Here is a 21092-nt window from a genome sequence, read left to right as displayed (position 1 = left end):
CCGCCCCCCCCCACCCAGGAACCGCACACGTCGGCCGGCCGCCCCTCTGCTGGCACACCTCCCTCAGGTGGCCTCAACATCTGCGCTCTGAGGGGCTCTCCCCTGCTGCCTCATGGTCGGCGGCCGCCATGCTCTTGTCCTGCCACACGCCCCCTGGGAGCCATCCTCGTCACCAAATGCCAGGCCCGCACGGTGCAGGTCGAATGTCTCCTAGAGATTCCCACTAATCAAGACACTGTATAGCCAAGGCACAGGGGTCCTTATGCTGAGACACAGCAGAAATCACGGAGGTCCAGGCCCCTCCACGTACAGGCTGCATGGGCTGGTGGGGACACCCTTCTCCAGGGGTCCTCTTGACCTCTGGGTCAGCAGCCTGCCCATTCCTCTCAATCCCCTCTCCAGCAGCACTTTATCAAAGATGACGTGCACAGCGCTGTACATGGAGCCACGGGCCAGGAGGCTGCACAGACCTGGCTGCTGCTGCGTGGGGTGCCGCGTTGGTGGGGAGACCTCACCACCCCATGCAGAGAGGCTGCCAGAGTGGGCGGCGCCGGTCCGGAGGCGGAGAAGCTCAAAGTCAGCGGGCACACACCTCCTGCAACTGAGGGGAGGGGGCTGAGAGCCTGGTGTGACACCTCCCCACAGCAGACCTCCTGGGCTGAGGAGACAGCAGGGCCAAGCTCACAGTCAGAATCCCAAGGCCACACTGGAGACTCCGGCCAGCTCGCGAAGAGCTCCTGCACACCTCCACCAGGACCACAGAAGTCAGCACGGCATCTGGTCTGTTTAACATGGAAAGGATCTGACTCCGCCGCAGACAGAATCACCCAGAGCCACTGTGGGTCTCACACGCAACACCAGACGTGTGGAGAGGCACTGACACAGGAGGCAGGAGAACCCACACAGACCACACACACGCACAGGGGAGAGGCAGGAGAACCCACACAGACCACACATACGCACAGGGGAGAGGCAGGAGAACCCACACAGACCACGCATACGCACAGACCACGCACACGCACAGGAGAGAGGGAGGAGAACCCACACAGACCACGCACAGGCACAGGAGGGAGGGAGGAGAACCCACACAGACCACGCACAGGCACAGGGGAGAGAGAGGGGAACCCACACAGACCACGCACATGCACAGGGGAGAGGGAGAACCCTCACAGACCACGCATACGCACAGACCACGCACACGCACAGGGGAGAGGGAGGAGAACCCACACAGACCACACACATGCACAGGGGAGAGGGAGGAGAACCCTCACAGACCACACATACGCACAGACCACGCACACGCACAGGGGAGAGGGAGGAGTACCCACACAGACCACACACATGCACAGGAGAGAGGGAGGAGAACCCACACAGACCACGCACACGCACGGGGAGAGGGAGGTGAATCCACACAGACCATGCACACGCATAGGACCACAGGCATCGGAAAGCTCTGTGACCGCAGGGAGAATCGTTCCCTCCCCTTTCGTTTTCCATTTCACTCGAAATGTTCCGTCGTAATCCCAACCTTGGTCTCCTGTGTGGACCGGCAGACAGGCCTATGGAGGAAGAGGCCCAGGCCCCCTCCCGCAGCAACCCCATGAGAATGATCGCGGGAGGGCCTGCGCTTCCAGCCTTGAGGACACTCGTGGACGCCCTTCAACACACACAGCACCAAGGATGCGCCCAAGCCCAGGGCCCAGGCAACTCCCAGGTAGGGGGCAGACAGGAGCAGAAGCTGGGAATGATGGGAAAACAACAGCCAAGACGAGGCTCTGAGACGAAGCGATGCCGACAGCCTGCTACGGAGGAAGTCTGTGCGTGAGAACTAACGGAGGAAGATGAATAGCGAACTTCAGCCCAGGAAACACGGAGTCAGGCGTTCCAGGAGCCGCGGGCGAGGAGGCAAACAGTACGGAAATGACCACTATGTACACACAGGCCCATCCCTTTTGAAAGTCCGAGATGCCCTCCTGGCTGACAGTGCAAAGCGGGCAGGCACCTGGCATGTGAGCAGATCCACTGGTCAATGATCGCGACACCTCCGTCCTTGTAGAGCTCCAGCTCCTCCCACGTGGGTTCAAACCTCACCATCTCGGGTAAGAGCTTTTTTAGCTCTTCATATTCTGCAAAGTAGAAGAAGAGACCCTTTGAACTGGGATCCGCCAGTAAGCACAGATAGGTCTCCCTTTAGCGGAAAGACTTGGCCTCTTGTTAATTCGTTACGAAGTGGCTCAAAAGGTGCAGACACACATTCAGCTTCACCCTCCCAGGAATCTCAGCTGAAGATCATGCAGGCCTAGCTCTACCCAGAACCGAACCAGGAATCAAAAAGACACGAAAGGCATTAAAGCTCCATACCCCTCCTGACAGCATCTGTGGCCACAAACACCTTGTCCAGCCGCTGAGTCTTCATGAGGCTGCGGATCTTCCTCACGGCCCCTTCTAGACTGGGCACATCCTCTCTGTGACCCCAGATAAAATCTTTTCTTCTCAGGTGGACTCCCAAGTAGGGGCCCCCTAGTGCCGAGCCCAGCGTGACCTAGCAAAGAACCACATGGAAATGCAGAAACTGACAGGCGGACTCGGGGCTCATCATGGGCACCCGATGAAACTCGAGACGCAGAGGGACGGCCGCTTCCACATGGTGGCCTTCCACGGGTGGCCTCCAGGGCTGTCTAAGGGATTGAGGTGGAATCTCGGGGGCAACCAGATATCTTTTTAAGAAGCAGTATTAATTATCACAGATCCTTTTTTCTGAAGTAAATAAAAGCATTTAAAAGGAGAACAGCGCGTGGTGACTCACGCTGTGAACTTCTGCTCCAAGAACCACCACAGGAATGTGCCAGAGGCCAAAATAACTCATGGACCCTGCAGATGAAGCAGCTCACACCTGCAAACTCCCGGAGAACCAAAGCACTCTGCTGCTCTCCTGAAAGCGCCACCAACGCAAGCCGTTACAGAAAATCTTAATACAACAACCCCGCTCCAAGGACGGAGAAAACAGCAGCTGAATCCACCACCTGCAACATCCTGGCTGACCAGAGGGCCCAGGTCTGTCCACGTGACAACTTCATTGTAGCATACCTGCATTTGAGAATACCAGTGCACTAAAAAGACTACAACCAAGGACCCCCTAGAGTCCACTTCACTCCCCTGCCACCTCCATCACAGCAGGTGCTGTATCCACGACTGGGAGACCCGAAGACAGATCGCATCACAGGACTCTTATAGACATCCCCCAGCGCCATCCCGGGGCCTGGTGGCCCACTGGGTGGCCAGACCCAGAAGAGCAGTAACAATCACTGCAGCCCAGCTCTGAGGAAGCCCCATCCCTAGGGGAAGGGGGAGAGCACCACACAGCACCCTGTGGGACAAAAGAATCTGAACAGCAGCCCTGGAGTTCCAGATCTTTCCACTCAAATAGTCTACCCAAATGAGGAGGCAGAAAAGCCACTGTGATAATATGACAAAACAGGGTTCTATAGCACCCCAGAAGATCATAGCAGCTCCCCAGCAATGGATCCAAACCAAGAGGAAATCTCTGAATTGCCAGATGAAGAATTCAGAAGGCTGATTATTAAGTTACTCAAGTAGGCACCGACAAAGGTGAAAAACAAATTAAAAAAAAAAAATAGAATACAGATGAAAAACTCTCCAGAGAAATAAATATCATAAAGAAAAATCAATTGCAACTTCTGGAAATAAAAGACACACAAAGAAACAAAATACACTGCAAAGTTTCAACAATAGAAGAAAGAACTACAGGGCTCAAAGACAAGGTTTTCAAACTAACCCAGTCCAACAAACACAAAGAAAAAAGAGTAATTAAAAGACAAATGAACAAAGCCTCCAAGAAATTTGGGATTATGTTACACAACCAAACCTAAGGATAATTGGTGTTCCTGAGGAAGAAGAGGAATCTAAAAGTTTGGAAAACTGATTTGAGGGAATAATTGAAGAACACTTACCTGGTCTTGCTAGAGATCTAGACATCCAAATACAAGAAGCTCAAAGAACACCTGGGCAATTCATCACAAAAAGATCACCTAGGCACACAGTATTCAGGTTATCTAAAGTCAAGACGGAGGAAAAAATCTTAAAAGCTGTAAGCCAAAGCACCAGGTAACCTATAAAGGAAAGTCTATCAGATTAACAGCAGATTTCTCAGCAGAAACCCTACAAGCTACAAGGGACTTGGGTGGGTCCTAGCTTCAGCCTCCACAAACAAAATAATTATCAGCCAAGAATTTTGTATCCAGCAAAACTAAGCTTCATAAATGAAAGAGAGATCATCTTTTTCAGACAAGCAAATGCTGACAGAATTCACCACTACCAAGCCAGCACTACAAGAAATGCTGAAAGAAGTTCTAAATCTTGAAACAAAACCTCAAAATACACCAAAATAGAACCTCCTTAAAGCATAAATCTCACAGGGTGTACAAAACAATAATACAATGAAAAAAAAAAAAAAAAAAAAGAAAATAGGATATTCAGGCAGCAACTAGCATGATGAGAAGAACAGTACCTCACACCGAAATACCAAAGTTAAATGTAATAGAACAGTACCTCATACTGCAATACCAAAGTTGAATGTAAATGGCCTAAATGCTCCACTTAAAAGAAACAGAATGGGAGAATGGATAAAAATCCACCTAAAAGCTATGAGGCAAAAGTCTTCAAGAGACTAACGTAACATGTAAGGACTCACATAAACTTAAGGTAGAGGGGTGGAAAAAGATATTAATGCAAATGGAAACCAAAAGTGAGCAGAACTCTTTTATCAGACAAAACAGACTTTAAAGAAACAGCAGTTAAAAAGAGATGGAGGGACATTATCTAATGATAAAAGGATTAGTCCAACAGAAAAATATCACAATCCTAAATATACTTGCACCTAATACTCGAGCTACCAAATTTATAAAACAATTACGACTAGACCTAAGAAATGAGAGAGACGGCAACACAATAGTAGTGGAGACTTCAATATTCCATTGACAGCACCAGACAGGCCATCAAAACAGAAAGTCAACAAAGAAACAAGGAACTCAACTATACCCTAGAACAAATGGATTTAACAGATAATTACAGAACATTCTACCCAACAACTGCAGAACATTCTGTTCATCAATACATGGAACATTCTCCAAGGTAAGTCATATGACTGGCCACAAAACAAATCTCAATAAATTTAAGAAAATCAAATTATGTCAAGTACCCTCTCAGGCCACAGTGGAGGGAGAGAGATCCAAGATGGCTGATCACTAGCAGCTCGGGATTGTAGCTCCCAGTGAAAGCGCAGAGAACGAGAGGACACACTTTCAGATGAATTTTCATTGCTCATGCACCAGGAGACTCCCAGTGGAGGAGCCCCACGGGTCGCCAGCGCAACTCTTGTGGCCGACGAGGTGGTTTTGCCGCTGCCTTGGTGCGGCGGTTCTTGGTGCAGAGTCAGAAAAGCACCATCAATCTTAACGCCGCTGTTTTGGCTGGCGCAGTGGGTTGCTCAGATTCTAGCGCCGGGAATCAACAAGTTGGACGCCCACTCAGAAACCCAACTATAAAGATGGTAATTATAAAGACCACAGATGGATAAATCTATAACGAAGGGAAGAAACCAGCCTAAAAAGGATGAGAATACCCAAAATTAGAATGCCTCTCTCTCTACAGGGGATCACAGTTCCTCATCAGCAACAGAACAAGGCCTGATGGAGAAAGACTGTGTTCCAGGTGGATGATAAGAAACTTCTGGGAATTAAAAGAACTTGTTCTAACCCAATGCAAAGAAACTAAGAACTTTGAAAAAAGGTTTGACGAAATATTAACAGGCCACAGTGGAATAAAACTGGAAATTAAATCCAAAAGGATCCTCAAAACTATACAAATACATGGAAATTAAATAATCTGCTCCTGATCTTTGGGTTAACAATGAAATCAAGATGGAAATTTAAAAATTCTTTGAACTGAACTAGTGACATAATCATCAAAATCCCCGGGATGCAGCAAAAGTGGTGCCAAGAGGAAAATTCACAGCATTAAATGCCTACATCAAAAAATCTGAAAGAGCACAAATAAACAGTCTAAGATCACACCTCAAGGAACTAGAGAAACGAGAACAAATCAAACCCAAATCCAGCAGAAGAAAAGAAATAACCAAGATGAGAGCAGAACTAAATGAAACTAAAATGAACAAACAAAAAAATACAAAAGTTAAATGAAACAAACAGCTGGTTCTTTGAAAAGACAAACAAAATTGATAGACCATTATTGAGATTAATGAGAAGAGAGATGATCCAAATGAGCTCAATCAGAAACGAAACGGGATATATTGCAATCGCTACCTCAGAAACACAGATGATCATCCAAAGCTACTACGAACACTTTTATGTGCAAAAACTGGAAAACCTAGAGGATAAATTCCTGGAAATATACAACCCTTCTAGATTAAACCAGGAAGAAACAAACTCTGAACAGACCAATAACAAGTAGTGAGATTGAAACAATAATTTAAAAACTGCCAACAAGAAAAGCCCAGGACCCAATGGATTCACAGCTGAAATCTATCAGACATTCAAAGATCTGGTGAAAGATCCTACTGAAAACTATTCCAAAGACAGAGAAAGAGGGAATCTCCCCTAAATCAATAAACCAATATCCCTGATAAACATAGATGCAAAAATCCTCAACAAAATACTAGCTAACCGAATCCAACAGCACATCAAAAAGATTACACACTATGATCAAGTGGGTTTCATACCAGGGATGCAGGGATGGTTTAATGTACACAAGTCAAAAAATCTGATCCACCACACAAACAGCACTAAAAACAAAAATCGTATCATTTCAATAGATGCAGAAGAAGCATTTGACAAAATCCAGCATCACATTATGATTAAAGCCCTCAGCAAAGGTGGCATAGAAGGAACATACCTCAAGGTCTCTGAAAAGACCTTCACTTTGAAAAGTCATCTATGACAAATCCAAAGCCAACATTATAGTGAACGGGGAAAAGTTGAAAGCATTCCCCTGGAGAACTGGGGCAAGACAAGGTGCCCACTCTTACCACCTCTATTCAACACAATACTGGAAGTCCTAACCAGAGCAATCAGACAAGACAAAGAATTAAAGGGCATCCAAATTGGTAAAAAGTAAGTCAAACTGTCACTGTTCACCGATGATATAATAGTGTACCTAGAAAAACCCTAAAGACTCATCCAAAAAGCTCCCAGATCTCATAAATGAATTCAGTAAAGTTTCAGGATACAAAATCAGTGTATTCCAAAAGACGGACAAAGTCGTAAGTCAGTAGCACTGCTATCCACCAACAACAGCCAAACTGAGAATCAAACCAAGAACTCCTTTTACAACAGCTGCAAAACAAAAACAAAAAAAACCCATAAAACTTGATTTCTACAAGGAAAGTTATAAAACACTGCTGAAAGAAATCATAGACAACATAAACTAATGGAAACACATCCCATGCTCATGGATAGGTAGACTCAATATTGTGAAAATGACCACACTGCAAAAGCAATCTATCAGTGCAATTCCCATCAAAATGCCATCACCATTCTTCACAGAACTAGAAAAAAAATCCTAAAATTCATATGGAACTGAAAAAGAGCCTACATACCCAAAGCAAGGCTAAGCAAAAAGTACAAATCTGGAGGCATCACATTACCCAACTTCAAACTATCCTACAAGGCTATAGTTACCAAAACAGCATGGTACTCCTAAAAAATAAGTAAGTAAACCAGTGGAGCAGAAACAAGAACCCAGAAATAAAGCCAAATACTTAGAGACAACTGATCTTTGACAAAACAAACAAAAACATAAAGTGGGGAAAGGACACCCTATTTAACAAATGGTGCTGGGATAATTGACAAGCCACATGTAGGAGAATGAAACTGGATCTTCATCTCTCACCTTAAAAAAAAACAACTCAAGGTGGATCAAAGACTTAAATCCAAGATCTGAAATCATAAAAATTCTAGAAGATAACATCGGAAAAACTCTTCTAGACATTGACTTAGGCAAATCATGACCAAAAGCCCAAAAGCAAATGCAACAAAAACAAAGATTAATAGGATATAATTAAACTAAAAAGCTTCTGCACAGCAAAACAAACAAATCAGCAGAGTAAACAGCCCCCAGAGTGCGAGAAAATACAAACTTTGCATCTGACAAAGGACTAATATCTAGAATCTACAAGGAACTAAAACAAATCAGCAAGAAAAAAAAAAACAATCCTATCAAAACGTGGGCTAAGAATGTGAATAGACAATTCTCAAAAAAAAGATACACAAATGGCCAACAAACATATGAAAAAATGCTCAACATCACTAATTATCAGGAAAATGCAAATGAAAACCACAATGGCATACCACCTTACTCCTGCAAGAATAGCCATATGTAAAAATCCAATAACAGGCCAGGTGTGGTGGCTCACGTGTGTAATCCCAGCACTTTGAGAGGCCGAGATGGAGATCACCTGAGGTTAGGAGTTCGAGACCAGCCTGGCTAACATAGTGAAACCCTGTTTCTACTAAAAATGCAAAAAATTAGGTGGGCATGGTGGCAGGTGCCTGAAATCCCACCTACTCGAGAGGCTGAGGCAAGAGAATCACTTGAACCCAGGAGGCAGAGGTTGCAGAGAGCTGAGACTGTGCCATTGCACTCCAGCCTCAGCGACAAGAGCAAAATCTCATCTAAAAAAAAAAATCCAAAAATAAAAGATGCTGGTATGTATGTGGTTAAAGGGAAGACTTTCACACTCGTAGTGGGAATGTAAACCAGTACAGCTACTATGGAAAACAGTGTGGAGATTCCTTAAAGAACTAAAAGTAGAGCTACCATTGATCCAGCAATCCCACTCCCGGGTGTGTACCCAGAGGAAAAGAAGTTGCTATATGAGAAAGTCCCTTGCACACACATTTACAGCAGCAACATTCACAACCGCGAAGATACAGAACCAGCCTAAATGTTCACCGACCAACGAGTAAAGAAAATGTGGTACGTTGGCCATAAGGAGGAATGAAATGAATGCATCTGCAGCAACCTGGATGGAGGTGGAGGCCACTGTTCTAGGTGAAGTCACTCAGGAAGGAGAACCAAACATCATGTGTTCTCACTCACACGTGGGAACTAAGCCATGAGGACGCAAAGGCCTAGGAATGACACAGCAGACTTTGGGGACCTGAGGGGTAGAGTGGGAGGGGTGAGGGATAAAGACTACACACTGGTTAGAGTGTACACTGCTCGGTGACAGGCACACCAAAATCTCACCATCATTGCTAAAGAACTTATCCATGTAACCAAACAAAACCTGTTCCCCAAAAACAACTGAGGTTTAAAAAATGATAAAATAAGCCAGGCATGGTGGCTCATGCCTGTAATCCCAGTGCTTTGGGAGGCCAAGGAGGGTGGATCACCTGAGGTCAGGAGTTCGAGACCAGCCTGGCCAACACGGCAAAACCCTGTCTGTACTCAAAATACGAAAATTAGCCGGGCATTGTGGTGTGTGCCTGTAATCCCAGCTACTCGGGAGGCTGAGGCAGGAGAACTGATTGAACCCAGGAGGTGGAGGTTACAGTGAGCTGAGATCACGTCACTGCACTCCAGCCTAGGTGACAGAGCGAGACTGTCTCAAAAAAAAAAAAAAAAAATTTAAAATTAAAAATAAAATTTACAAGAATAAAAAATAAAACACTGAAAATACAAACGAGATAAAAATGAAAAATCTATGTTTTTCCCCAGTAAAAACTGTCCAAGTAACTTAATTATTGCTGGAACAATGAATGCCATTCCACTTGGAAGTAGCTCAAATATCCCATAAAGAACAAACAGGTAAAACAGCATTTCTATGAAAGTTTCGTTTAAAAAACACTAAACACAGATATTGAAAATGCTTAAAAATAACATCAAGTTGAAAATGGGTGGGTAATACCCCTTTTGGGTGCCGAGGAAGGAGAGCTAGGCAGACCCCCAGCACAATTAGTGCCTAAAGAATAATTTACTGCTCATTTATTTATTTCCATATAATCTTTTTATATATATCTTAGTTCATAGTCGGAGGAATGCCTAAAGCAGACACGGTAGAGCATGAACTAAGGGAAAAACAGTTATACCAGGATGAGAATTTATGGCCCAGGCGGCCGTGTTCAGTATCATAAAGATACCCACTGTATGGCAGGCTTGGAGCAAGAGTCACTGCTCCTGAAAGGAGTTTCAGTACCTTATGTCCAGTTCTTTTAGAAGGCTGGCCTCAGGCTGGCAATCTCGGGAGCGTCTGAGGGCTTAAAACCCCTCCGGTATAATGGCACCTTGGTGGCTGTACAACCTGTCAAATCTCTAGCCACTGTGCTGACTCAAAGCATCCTCCTATAGAATTCCTCAGAAGTAGCCTGCCCCTAGATAAGAGATGGTGCACACTGCACCTTCTTCACTGAGCACGGCCCACCTCCTAGCCTCGGTGAATTGATGGGGGTGACCCTTTGCTTATTGCCCATATGACTGTCTTGACCCTATCACTGTTCTTAAGATGACCTCACTCACTACCCTGCCCCCTAACCTATACCCAATAAATACAGACGCTCCTGGATGTTCAGGGCCTCGCCTATCTCTGCTCATAGGTGGCATGGCCCCCGGAGCCCAGCTGTGTTTTCCAGTTCTTCGGTGTCTCGTCTCTTTACTTCTCGGATCCTGCGCCTCAGCACAGCAATAGGGGACACCCCACGACCCTGTAGGGCTTGACCCTACAAAAAGCAACACGTTTGTTGAAATGACACACTGCGACGAGGGCCCCAGGTCCCAGCACCTCCCGAGAGCAAGTAATTACCGAGACTCACATCCCAGAGAGGTGCTGAAGCATCCACACTGCCAACCCTGCTGTGACTTGAAATTGAAGGGATGAGTTTTTGAGCATCTCAAGAGAACTTACGTTTTCTCTTATAAAAGAAGGGAGAGGAGCTACCTGCATCTTCGTCCAGTCCTCCTGGAAGGGGATCCTGTCCGTGGCATCTGTGGAGTTGAGGTGCCTACTCCTGAACTGGTCGCCCACCTCCCGCAGGTGCCTGGCGAACACCATGCTGCGACGTGTCTGTGGAAACGGCCACGGGTTCGGCTGAGAACACGCCCGCCCCCCTGCCAGGTAGCCCTCCGGGGCGGGTCCTTCCACTGTTGCCACTGCCCACCCCGCAGCTGCCACAAGCCCCTCAGTCACGTCCCTCATCAACGCTTGCCCGAGAAGCAGCGCCATCCACGGCAGAGGCTCCCAAAAGCTCTCCTGCAGGAAGCCAATGCCAGGCCAGCTGCCTACCACCACCGGCTCTGCCAGTCCCCCTTGGGAGGCTGCGGCACGCGCTGGGCGGTCGGCTGTGTCCCTGGTCTCTCTCCAACTCAACTTCCATCTCACTCCATAAGCGCGTCTTCCTTTTGCCAAACTGAACGGGACTGACCCGCCTGAAGCCCCACGTGAGGGTGACAGTGTCTCCCGGAGGCAGATCCCGGCTTTACAAGCTGCTGCCCCAGTGAACACGTCACCGGACCTACTGTGCCCACGGGAGGGAGCAGCTGCTTCCCAACCTCTGCTCCATTCACCCACAGAACCAGGGTGGCTGTGGAAAGTCACCCATCAACGCAGAAAAGGACACCAGGGGGAAAGACCCACTGCAGAAAACAGCCCCACCTTTCAAAACTAAAGAGAGGAGCAGGGAGGGGTCTGCGTTCCAGCCACTGATGGAGTCAATGACCTGGGGGCTGACTCCAAGATGCCGCCATAGCTCAGGGCCTGTGGCATCAGAACTGAGAGCTGGGCGGGCCTGCAGCCACGTGACATTCCGGGGTGGACAGGGTCACGGCAGGTGCCCAAATCCACAGCTTTCATTATCATTTTAACCAGCAAGCTCCAAAAAGAGCTGTCAACTGTTTAAAATTTTCAAAAAATAAATACTGGACAACACACAGTAGTTTAGACAGACTCCCGAGCAAACACTCACATCCCAGTATTCCTTTCCGCCATAGTGGTCATGAAGCAGGTTTTCGGCTCGGTCTAACATCACAGACCTGTTTTTAAACAGAAGAATCAACAGTTAATAAGAGTTAAGGATGATGACATTCACACTCTCTCAGAACACAAAGTGGGAGAACCCTGGGCCGGGGAAGCAGGGACTGTCCCAGAGGGACACCAGCCAGGGCACGTTGGGCGGCTGTGGCTGAGACACGGGGAGGCTGCTGTCGGCCTCCACACCACGGTTCTGAGGGGGCTTTCACGCCCACAGCCAACAGAAAGAATTGACATCAGAGAAAAGTATCTCCTAATTTAAGGAGCAAAGTTGAGAGTGGGCAAGAGGTTATGGCAAGCCACAGGTGCGCCTGGAGAGGGGAAGGTGGGGGAAGCTTTTATTTGGCAAAGAAGAGAGGTTCACAGAAGCTGCTGGGAACAGAGTTCACTGACTCTGGGGGTCAGAGCTGGAGCTGCATCTGATCCCTGGCAGAGCTGCCATCATTGGACTGGCAGTCTTTTGACAGCATGTCGTCCGAATTACTGCAGCCCCTGAGAACGGCCGGTGGCGAACCTGGTTGTAGGAACACATGCATGTGTGGACCTAGGTCTGACAGTCATCCTGGTGCCCGTGATGGTCACACTACCTAATTCCAGCGAGGCAAGGCCTCCCCTACTCCAGCCACTGAACCAATTGTCACCAAACTCCCTAGAGCTCTTGATGCAAAATAAAAATGAAACACATGAAACGGATTGTGAACAAACAGACCCCGAATATTGGGGCGGTAAAGGCTGCAATACCAAAATCCAGAAACTTTTAATGAATGGACTGATAACATGACTATGGAAAAAAATTTAACTTCTACAGAGAAAAAATTAGTGACATAACTAAGCTGGCATTTTATCGTTTCAAAAGGCTTTTAAGTGTAGTTGTACTCTGAAATCAAAAGAAACAAATGAACAGAACAGATTCCACACTTCACTATCAGATCCACACAGATGCAAGCTCAGCCCTGGTGACTCCCTGGGAACCAGCTCTGCACTGCCACTGCGGGGCACTCTGTGAGGACCGTGCCAAGGGCACACAGCTGGCCGTTCCTGTTCTGTGGGGGACTCTGTGAGGCCCATACTGAGGGCACACACCCAGTTCCTGTTCTGCGGGGGACTCTGAGGCCAACCAAGGGCACACATCCGGCCACTCCTGTTCTGGGTGGCATCCTACAGTTTTACACCCCCATGGTTTGCACAAAGACTCTTCTACAGAAACCTGGAAACAACCAAAGGCCAAATTTTCTTCCAACTGTGCACAGATGGCTGCAAAAGAGCGATGTGATGCCCACGCGTCCGTAACACCCCAGGTGTGTGGCTGGGGGGGGGGGAAAGGCAAACAGAAAAGTGTGGGGAGTGCGTGAGTGGTGATCCCACGTTTAAAAAGGAAGACGGCCACGTGCACGGGCAGCGATGTGAGGGGCTTTCTGGAGAGATGGGCATAGCTGGACACGGTGGGTGCCCCCCACCCTGCTTTCAACACCGTTTGCCGGCTTTTGATGAAATGCAACCCTGGGCTTGGGAAAGCCTGTTCCACAGTGCGGGTAGACAACTGCTCCAAAGCCAACAGTGCACAGCCGCGCCCGGGGGAGGAGTGAAGCGTGTCACACACATGCCCCACCCTGGCCTAGCCCAGGGGCCTCCCTGGCGTCTTCCTGTCTCTTATCTCCGACGCACTGACTTTGACCTTCATGCATGTGGAACATGACTACATGGATCCTTTGTCACCGGGCACCATATCCTGATTTCTCTTTGTTGACAGCAGCAGCAGTCTGCCCATCTTCAGTGGCCAATCTACCACCCTCCATCTGGCCACTGCGCAGCTGAGGGCTGCACGGGTTTCCCAGTCCCGGGAGGCCGTGAACATTCCCGGGCAGGGGTCTGCAGGCGCATGTCCTACATTCAGGGTTTTATCAGCGTCTCTCCAGGAGCAGCCTTCGAGCCCCTGCTGCCTGTCCTCCCGATGGCAGCTTGTTTCCCGAGCACCACAGCATGGGGACACCTGCTCATGTTAACAGCAGTTCTTAACTCCTGTGTCTCCGACTCGCCTTACCCCAGGCTACCCGTCCCTCCCTCCCTCCCTCCCGCGCTAGGTTTTGCCTCCTGTATCCCAGAGAGTCCTTGGTGGATGAGCTGTGCTGCCAGGAGCTCCCTCTCTGGGGCCCATCTCTGTTTTGCTAGTGGACAAAAGTTCTTTATTTTAGAGTAACTGGCTTTACCAATCTTTTCTTTTACGGTGCATGCTTTTCACACCTTGTTTAAGAAATGCTTCCTGCCCGAGGGTGTAAGGCTTCTATCCTGACAGCTTTCAGCTTCACCTTCCCATTAGGTCTTTAACTCCCGGGTATGCTGGAGGCGGCTGACCTCACCCCTCATCATCAGCTTCCTTTTTTCCCACTGCTCCCCACAGAGGCGGTTCTCCTCAATCAGGACCATTTGCTTGCAAGCCCCCTCTGGGCTCAGCTGCATTCTAACCTGTGAATGTGAGTCAAAAAAACTGACTGGCAAGCCTGTCCCGCAGGCCCCAAACTTAGGCAGATTGGCCTCTGAAACCCAGGTATTTCATGAAATGAACCCAGTCCCCACAACAGTAAAGCTGCATCCCAAAAACCAAAACGATCCAGTCCAGTTCCCTCCACAACCTCCACGTCTTGCTTTTCTGCAACAGCCGGGCTGGCTGAGCAGCAGAGACTCAGGCTGTGCTGGAGCCACCTGCCTTCACGAAGGCCCAGAGCAGCTGAGACCAGGGGGTCCCGGCCTGCTGGAGCCAGCGGCAGCTGTGACTGACCAGGTTGACACCAGCCAGCTGTGGTGTGCAATGGGATGGCAGCTGCCACAGCCTCTGGAGGTGCACGCGGGGCACGACAGCAGACAAGGCAGCCTCAGCGTCAGTGAGTGCGAGGGTACCCATGCCCTGCTGTGCCCAGGCCTGCGGGAGACGCTCACACCACCTGCTGGGGGACTCAGAAGAAGACCCAAGGGAGGTGACAGAGAGGGTCCTAGCCTGCAAAAAGTTCTAAGAACGTGGCCACCAACAATTCCCTCCCGAGTTCACAACATTGTCAGGCATCACCTGATCTGCAACCCCAGCGTCGTGGGTGGACCCTCGAGGCCCGGCTCACCAGGCCAGGTGCCACACGGGGCAGACCCATGAGGCAGAAAACAAATGAAACAGTGGGTGTTGGGGGGAGGGGATGTATTAGCAAAAGCTCCCCAAGTGTTACAAATGGAGAACAGTCCCATGGTGAGCCCCCCACCACTCCCAGCCCAGCCCAGCTCCTCTCTGTGCACCTGGCCAGGCCGGGCCCTCACCTCTGTGCCCCCTCCCAGCCATCCACGTCACCCACTGCCTTTCTCAGCTTCAGCCTGGCAGTCACAGCACCTCAGACAGGGACTCTGGAGAAGAACCGCTGTGACACCTGCCTCCACCCCTTACCAGTGGAGACCTCGGCATGGTCAGAGCCAGGGCCCGGAAAGGACACCTCAACAGCTCCCCGGGAGGATGCATCCGCACCCATGGGCGTCTAGAGCTTTGGAGTGGCTGATCTAAACCCGGGTTCCTCCTGGGCTGTTTCCTGGGACACAGGAAACTACCTCCCCAACCACCACCCCCTGGGCCCACAGGGTCTGCTCTCTGTGAGGAAGGTGGGCAGGGACGTGGGAATGCAGGCAGAGAGCCCCCAGCCAGCACACACAGAGCAGGTGTCTTGGCCTCCAGGCTGCTCCCGGAGCGGGGGAGGGAGGGGGGCACTCACCGGGCCGATGTGTTTCTCAGAAGCAGCGGTGCTACGACGGAGGCCGAGCCCTGGACGGACAGACAGGAGACGTTTAGACCCCTGGTCTCCTCATAACCCCAAAACCATCCTCTGGAAAACAAAACCCGCGGCAGCTCTATTAGTTTGTTTTACTTCCGCAAGGAAAACAAATCAAGTCTAGACACGCACACCGTGGCTTGCTTCTGATGAAATGTGGCTGCTTTGGGGAAAACTTACTGATCCCGACTGCGGATTGTGATGTTCTCATAAAATTTTAAAAGCAGTCCGAGCTTCTCTCAGGCTGATGGACCACTGAGGCCTTCCCCAAGACAGGGGCTGGCGGGATGGCCAGGGCCGGGGAGGAAGCCGGACAGTGGTAGGGCCGGGGCAGGGTTGGGGGGCGTGCAGCAGGAGAGGAGGCACAGGGCATGTGGCTGGGGGAGCAGCTGCTGCAGGCACCTGTAGTACTCGTGCTTGTCCTGGGAGTACAGTAGCTGATCGATGCACGGCCGCGCGTCCACCTTCTCTTCCCAGGTCCCTTCTTTCCACCCCTCTGCGTAACTTTGTAGGACGTAAACCTGGTCAATGAAAGGCCCACCAGACTCTGAAAGACATCAAGAGAAGGTGGGCAGTGTGACAGTGATCATCAGAAGCTCACTCACAGGAACACATCAACCGCCAGCAGGTGACTTACTACTGTACACCCCCCTATTCCCAAAGGGACTGCAGGAGGCTCACAGAGGCAGAGGCAGGGAGAGCACCTGCTATGAGGGCAGAGGATCGACAGCCAGCAACAGCAGCCGGAGGGTGACACTGGTCCCCGATTTCCTGGCCCTCACGCCCTGATCAGGGCTGTTCCCGGCTCGGGAGCTTGCTCTCCGACCCTCTGCGAGGCCACCGTCCCCTACCCCCTTGGCTTCCCACAGCGCTCCTCACCACTTTGGCCACCCTCTGCTGCATGGGTTAACCGAGTTGGTGTCCTGCCTCCCCGGGGACAGGGCTCAGGCGAGAAGGAGTTGTGCCTGTTACCCACGGCCGAACCCGTAACCAGAAGGTGCCACTGCGACGCCCAAGAGGTCAGCAATTAAGGTCTGCTCAAAGACTGCAAAACAAAGCCAGGAATGAGCATCGCCGCGCAGGTGCAGTCGTTGTGTCCTTTCCACTACTCATGACTGAGGGCCAACGGCTGTGTGGCCTGCGGGCCCGAGGGTGGGGCTGCAGGGGCTCCTTCTACAAGAGTGGGATGTGGTGCCACATCAGGAGCTCACTATGTGGTCTCCTGGCAGCCTCGCCCCAGGACAGGCACCCTGCCTCACGGAAGAGGAAACAGCTCAGCAAAGCCCCAGGTTGGTGGATGGCAGGTAAGAGTGAGACCAGCATATCTGCCTCCGAAGCTCATCACACGGACTCTCAGTCTTCCCAGACCTTCCCAAGCACTCGGATGCCCCAGGCCCAGACCTGCTCACTTCCCTGTCAGGAAACCCACTGGTCCCAAAGGGAGGTGAGGACAGCATCTCCAGGTTCCTGTTACCCAATGTTCAAGCCAAGGCTGGCTGCTAGTTAGACTAAATACGCAACCACAGCATTCATCTTCCAGGACTCACGAGCACATTTACAGTCAGCTCAGGAAAGGATGCACTCTGGGAATGCTTGCTACAAGCTGTAAACTTGGCGACTTCACATCAACGAGGATGTCAGAGGTTTCTCCCTCTGCTGCTGCGTGCCCTTAGCGCTCACAGAAAACATTTCAGAGTGACAAGATGCAGGGTGCGACGAGACCCGCATCCTTGAAAAATGACAACACGGGAGCCACACTCCTTGGCAGGGAGCAGAGGTCTCTAAGCCTAGAGGGTGGCTGTCAAGTAAGACCCCAAGAGATGCTAGAAAGCATGAGCCTGACTCAAACCCAACTCAGTCTTCAATGCCTCTCAAATTCAGCAGAAATGCATCACTGAAATTTATGTCTTCCAAACAAGTCACACACAAAGCTCTAAATACCTTCATTCTGAGAAGAGCTTTAATTCCTCTCTTAAAATTAAATGAAAAGATTAAGCAACACAAAGTTAAACAAGGGGGACCTTTATCTCTGGTGCTGTACTGAGACACCACAAAGTGTACTCCGCACACAGCGCGTCACCCTTAACGTAAAACAGCCTTTCGCACAGGGAGGCGAGTCCTGTCAGGACAACACCCAAGGCGGCTGCTTTCTTAGGGTGTTGGGGCGGCTCTAACTGCATTCACCTACTCATCAGCCCAATGTGGTTTCCAGAGGTGAGGGGGCAGAAAGCTCATCCACCTCAGGTCTATTTCCTGAGAAACATTTTGGGAAGCTCACTGCAGCGTGGGCGGCGCAGGTGCTGCCACAGGCCTCAGGTAGCCCCGCTGGGTGCTGGAGGATGCTGATGAAGCTGGATGCAGTCATGAGTCCAACCTGATGTCTACCCTAGAAATGACTGCCCAGCCCCAGTTAAACAACCTTGGCCTCCCAGCCTGCTGCCCGCCTCACCTGCGATAAACTGCTCATACTCAATGACGGGGATGTTTTTATTGAGACTCGGAAGATCAAAAAACTCAGACCAGGGAATCCGGACCTGGTGGATGTCAGGACTCTGCCAGTGATAGAGGCGGCCCCACGGGGGTAGGACAAGCACCCACTCCTCCATCTTCAGCAGAGTCTTCAGGAGAGAGGCAATTCGGATATAGACATCCCTGCGCAGGTTGAAGCCTTCCGGAGGGTTGACGTCATACAGCAGATACCTGAGCAGGGAGGAGGAGGACCATGGGTCTTGAATGCTGAGGTCTTGGCATGGAAAACCGACTGCTCAGAAGTCTCAGCGCGTGGCCCGACTGCAGATCCTAACAATGGTTCCTAGTTAGTGAAGGCAGTGAGTGGCCTCTTTCTCTATGACCAATTACTTACAGAGCCTGTAAGTCACAGCAGAGATGCTAACATCCTTTTAACCATCAACAATAGTTCAAAACTATGGCCAGAGGACTCCCAGTGACTAGAACCCAAGAATCAGCTCCCATGTGGTTCTCAAATTGTTTGCTCTGAAGACTCCTTTACACGGGAACCAATGATTGACAGCCGCAAAGGGCTGCTGGTTATATGCACTACGTCTACGGACAGGTCCTGTCTTAAACATTAAAGCTACAAATGTTTAACTCAGCTAAAAATAATAAGCCATTACATGTTAACAAAAGTCACTTTTTTAATGAAAAAATAAGTATATTTTAAAAAGTGAATTAGAACTGTGATGTTCTTAATTTTTGCAAATCTCTTTGGTCTGGTGACAGCCAGATTCCCATCCCCGTTTCTGCATTCAATTTGTTGTGACATCACAGATCAGGTGGTTTCCGGGAAAACCCCTCAGTGCACTCGGGAGAGAAGTGAAAAAGACGCAAACCCTGGTACTACTATTAAAACGGCTCTGAAAGCTCAGAGATCCCGGACACACTTTAACATTACTGCCCTCAAGAAGGACACCAAGCGCCCCAAGGCACAGGTCCCCAACGGCTACAGAAACCCTGTTCCTGGCGCTCTCCTCTCCCTGCTCTGCGCTGGTTTTCCACAGACCCCCATCATCACGGCTGCCTGCAGTGCCCAGGCCTGCAAGTACAAGAGAGGCCGCGTGCACCTCTGGGTCCTGGCCCCACTCGGAGTCCGCTTGGAGATCCCACAACCATACGGAGGCCGCAAAGTCCGTTTTGGCCGACACTTCTCTGCGGAGCGCCCGGCACAGACTCCCGGCTCTGTACACCCAGGCCCAGACCCATGTCGCTCGCAGGGGCCCGCCAGGCTGAGCCTGAGCAGCTCTGCGCTCTTTCCGGGCTCCTGAGGCTGCGCCCGCCTGGCCTTGCAAACGACCCCGCCCGCAGACCCGGGCCGCAGTGACGGAGCCCCGACTACAGCCAACCCGCCGGCCGACCCTGCCCCCAGCCCCCGCCCCATCCCACCCCGCAGGCCCCTGCCCCGCCCCCATCCCACGCCCCAGGCCTCTGCCTCTGCCCTGCCCCTGCCCCTGCCCCGTCCCCGTCCCCGTCCCCTCATCCCATTCCCCTGGCCCCTGCCCCCGCATCCCCATCCCATCAGTCTTGGCCCCTGCTCCCATCCCATCACCCTGGCTTCTTACCCTGCCACATTCCGTGCCCCAGACCCCTGAACCCTATCCCATATCCCTGACCCCTGCCCCCTGACCCCGCTCCATCCCATCCACCTGGTCCAGGCAACCCTCCGTCCCGCGCCCCTGCCCCAGGACCCCATCTCATCTCCTTGGCCCCTGACCCCGCCCCATCCCAGAGCATCCCCGACCCTCCCCCGCCCCATCCCATCCTCTGACCCTGCCCGGCCCTGGAACCCCAGCGTTGGCACCGTGAACGCGCATTTACCGTCTGCGGGACGCCGCCCCCGACAGAATGTCGGCCGCCGACTGTCCGGGCCAGAACTCCTCACCCGAGGCAGAAGCCGGCGGCCAGGACGCTGCCCCCAGCAGCAAGGCGACAAGAGCTAGTGCCGCCATGGCCGCGGGCGGCCACGCACTTCCGGCGGCCGCGCTCCGCCCCGGAAACACGCTTCACCCGGTAGGAACGGGTTCCCAGTAGCCACGGCAACGCCCCCCACCTCCTCGCGCATGCGTATGCGCCACCCCCGGCCGCCCGGGCGGGATCCGGAACTTCGCGTGTGCGGAGTCTCCACCGTCCTGAGCGCTCGGCCCGGCGGTTCCGTCGCGGTCCTGGTGGCGGTGGCGGTGGCGCGCGCTGGTGCTGTCGGGGGCGACCTGGCGCAGCCCATGCAGGGGCTCTTGAGGGTCCGCGAGGCCGGGAGGTCCGTGGACACCGGGACCAGTGGGGAGGGGTCGGAGGGCTGGACGGCGGGGACGGGCCCGTGAGGAGACGCGGGGCAGGTGGGGCGGGGGGCTGTACTGCGTGGGGCAGGACGCGGGGGGTCGGTAGACTGGGCCGGCGCCGGGTGCACGCGCCCCCTGACCTGGGGACGGGGTGGGAGCCGCGCATTAGAGCCTGGGTTTTTGGTCTGGGGTGCCGTCGAGCTCGTGCCTGCGGCCTCCTGGATCTCCCCAGCACTGGAGCCCTGGGGAGGGGGCACCCGGGCTCGGGCGCCGGCCTCCAAGGAGCGCTGGAGGGACTGTGCTACTGGGGCACGGGGCCTCGTGGGGCTATCGGGAGACCCGCGGGGATCCGGAGCTGCCGCCCCTGTGCTGCCCGCCCCTGGCCCCCTCTGTGAGGGTTTATTACAGGTCTCGTTTCGGGAGCCAGGTGCGTTCCCGCCG

The 21092-nt window shown here is 51.6% G+C and overlaps 1 protein-coding gene across 2 annotated transcripts in view; it reads right to left on the bottom strand.

The window, feature by feature from the left end:
• The window catches only part of POFUT2 (protein O-fucosyltransferase 2), a 21770-nt gene extending 1405 nt beyond the window's left edge, over positions 1-20365 (bottom strand). The window contains exons 1-8 of one of the 2 annotated variants that reach the window (XM_032276714.1): positions 20194-20364; positions 18311-18561; positions 16264-16408; positions 15805-15915; positions 11997-12063; positions 10973-11098; positions 2362-2542; positions 2003-2126 (exon numbers count right to left, since the gene is read on the bottom strand). In XM_032276714.1, the coding sequence (XP_032132605.1) occupies positions 2003-2126; positions 2362-2542; positions 10973-11098; positions 11997-12063; positions 15805-15915; positions 16264-16408; positions 18311-18561; positions 20194-20324 (1136 nt within the window). In that variant the 5' untranslated portion in view covers positions 20325-20364. Of the gene's footprint in view, positions 1-2002; positions 2127-2361; positions 2543-10972; positions 11099-11996; positions 12064-15804; positions 15916-16263; positions 16409-18310; positions 18562-20193 lie in introns of both variants that reach the window. The other variant, XM_032276715.1, reaches the window with a different exon arrangement.
• Between the last annotated feature and the right edge of the window lie 727 nt (positions 20366-21092).

Source organism: Sapajus apella, unplaced genomic scaffold, assembly GCF_009761245.1.
Source record: "Sapajus apella isolate SASKATOON/1434 unplaced genomic scaffold, GSC_monkey_1.0 scaffold8, whole genome shotgun sequence".
NCBI lineage: Eukaryota > Metazoa > Chordata > Mammalia > Primates > Cebidae > Sapajus > Sapajus apella.
The sequence above is the reverse complement of the archived record's forward strand: the minus strand, read 5'-3'. Positions and strand labels throughout refer to the sequence as shown.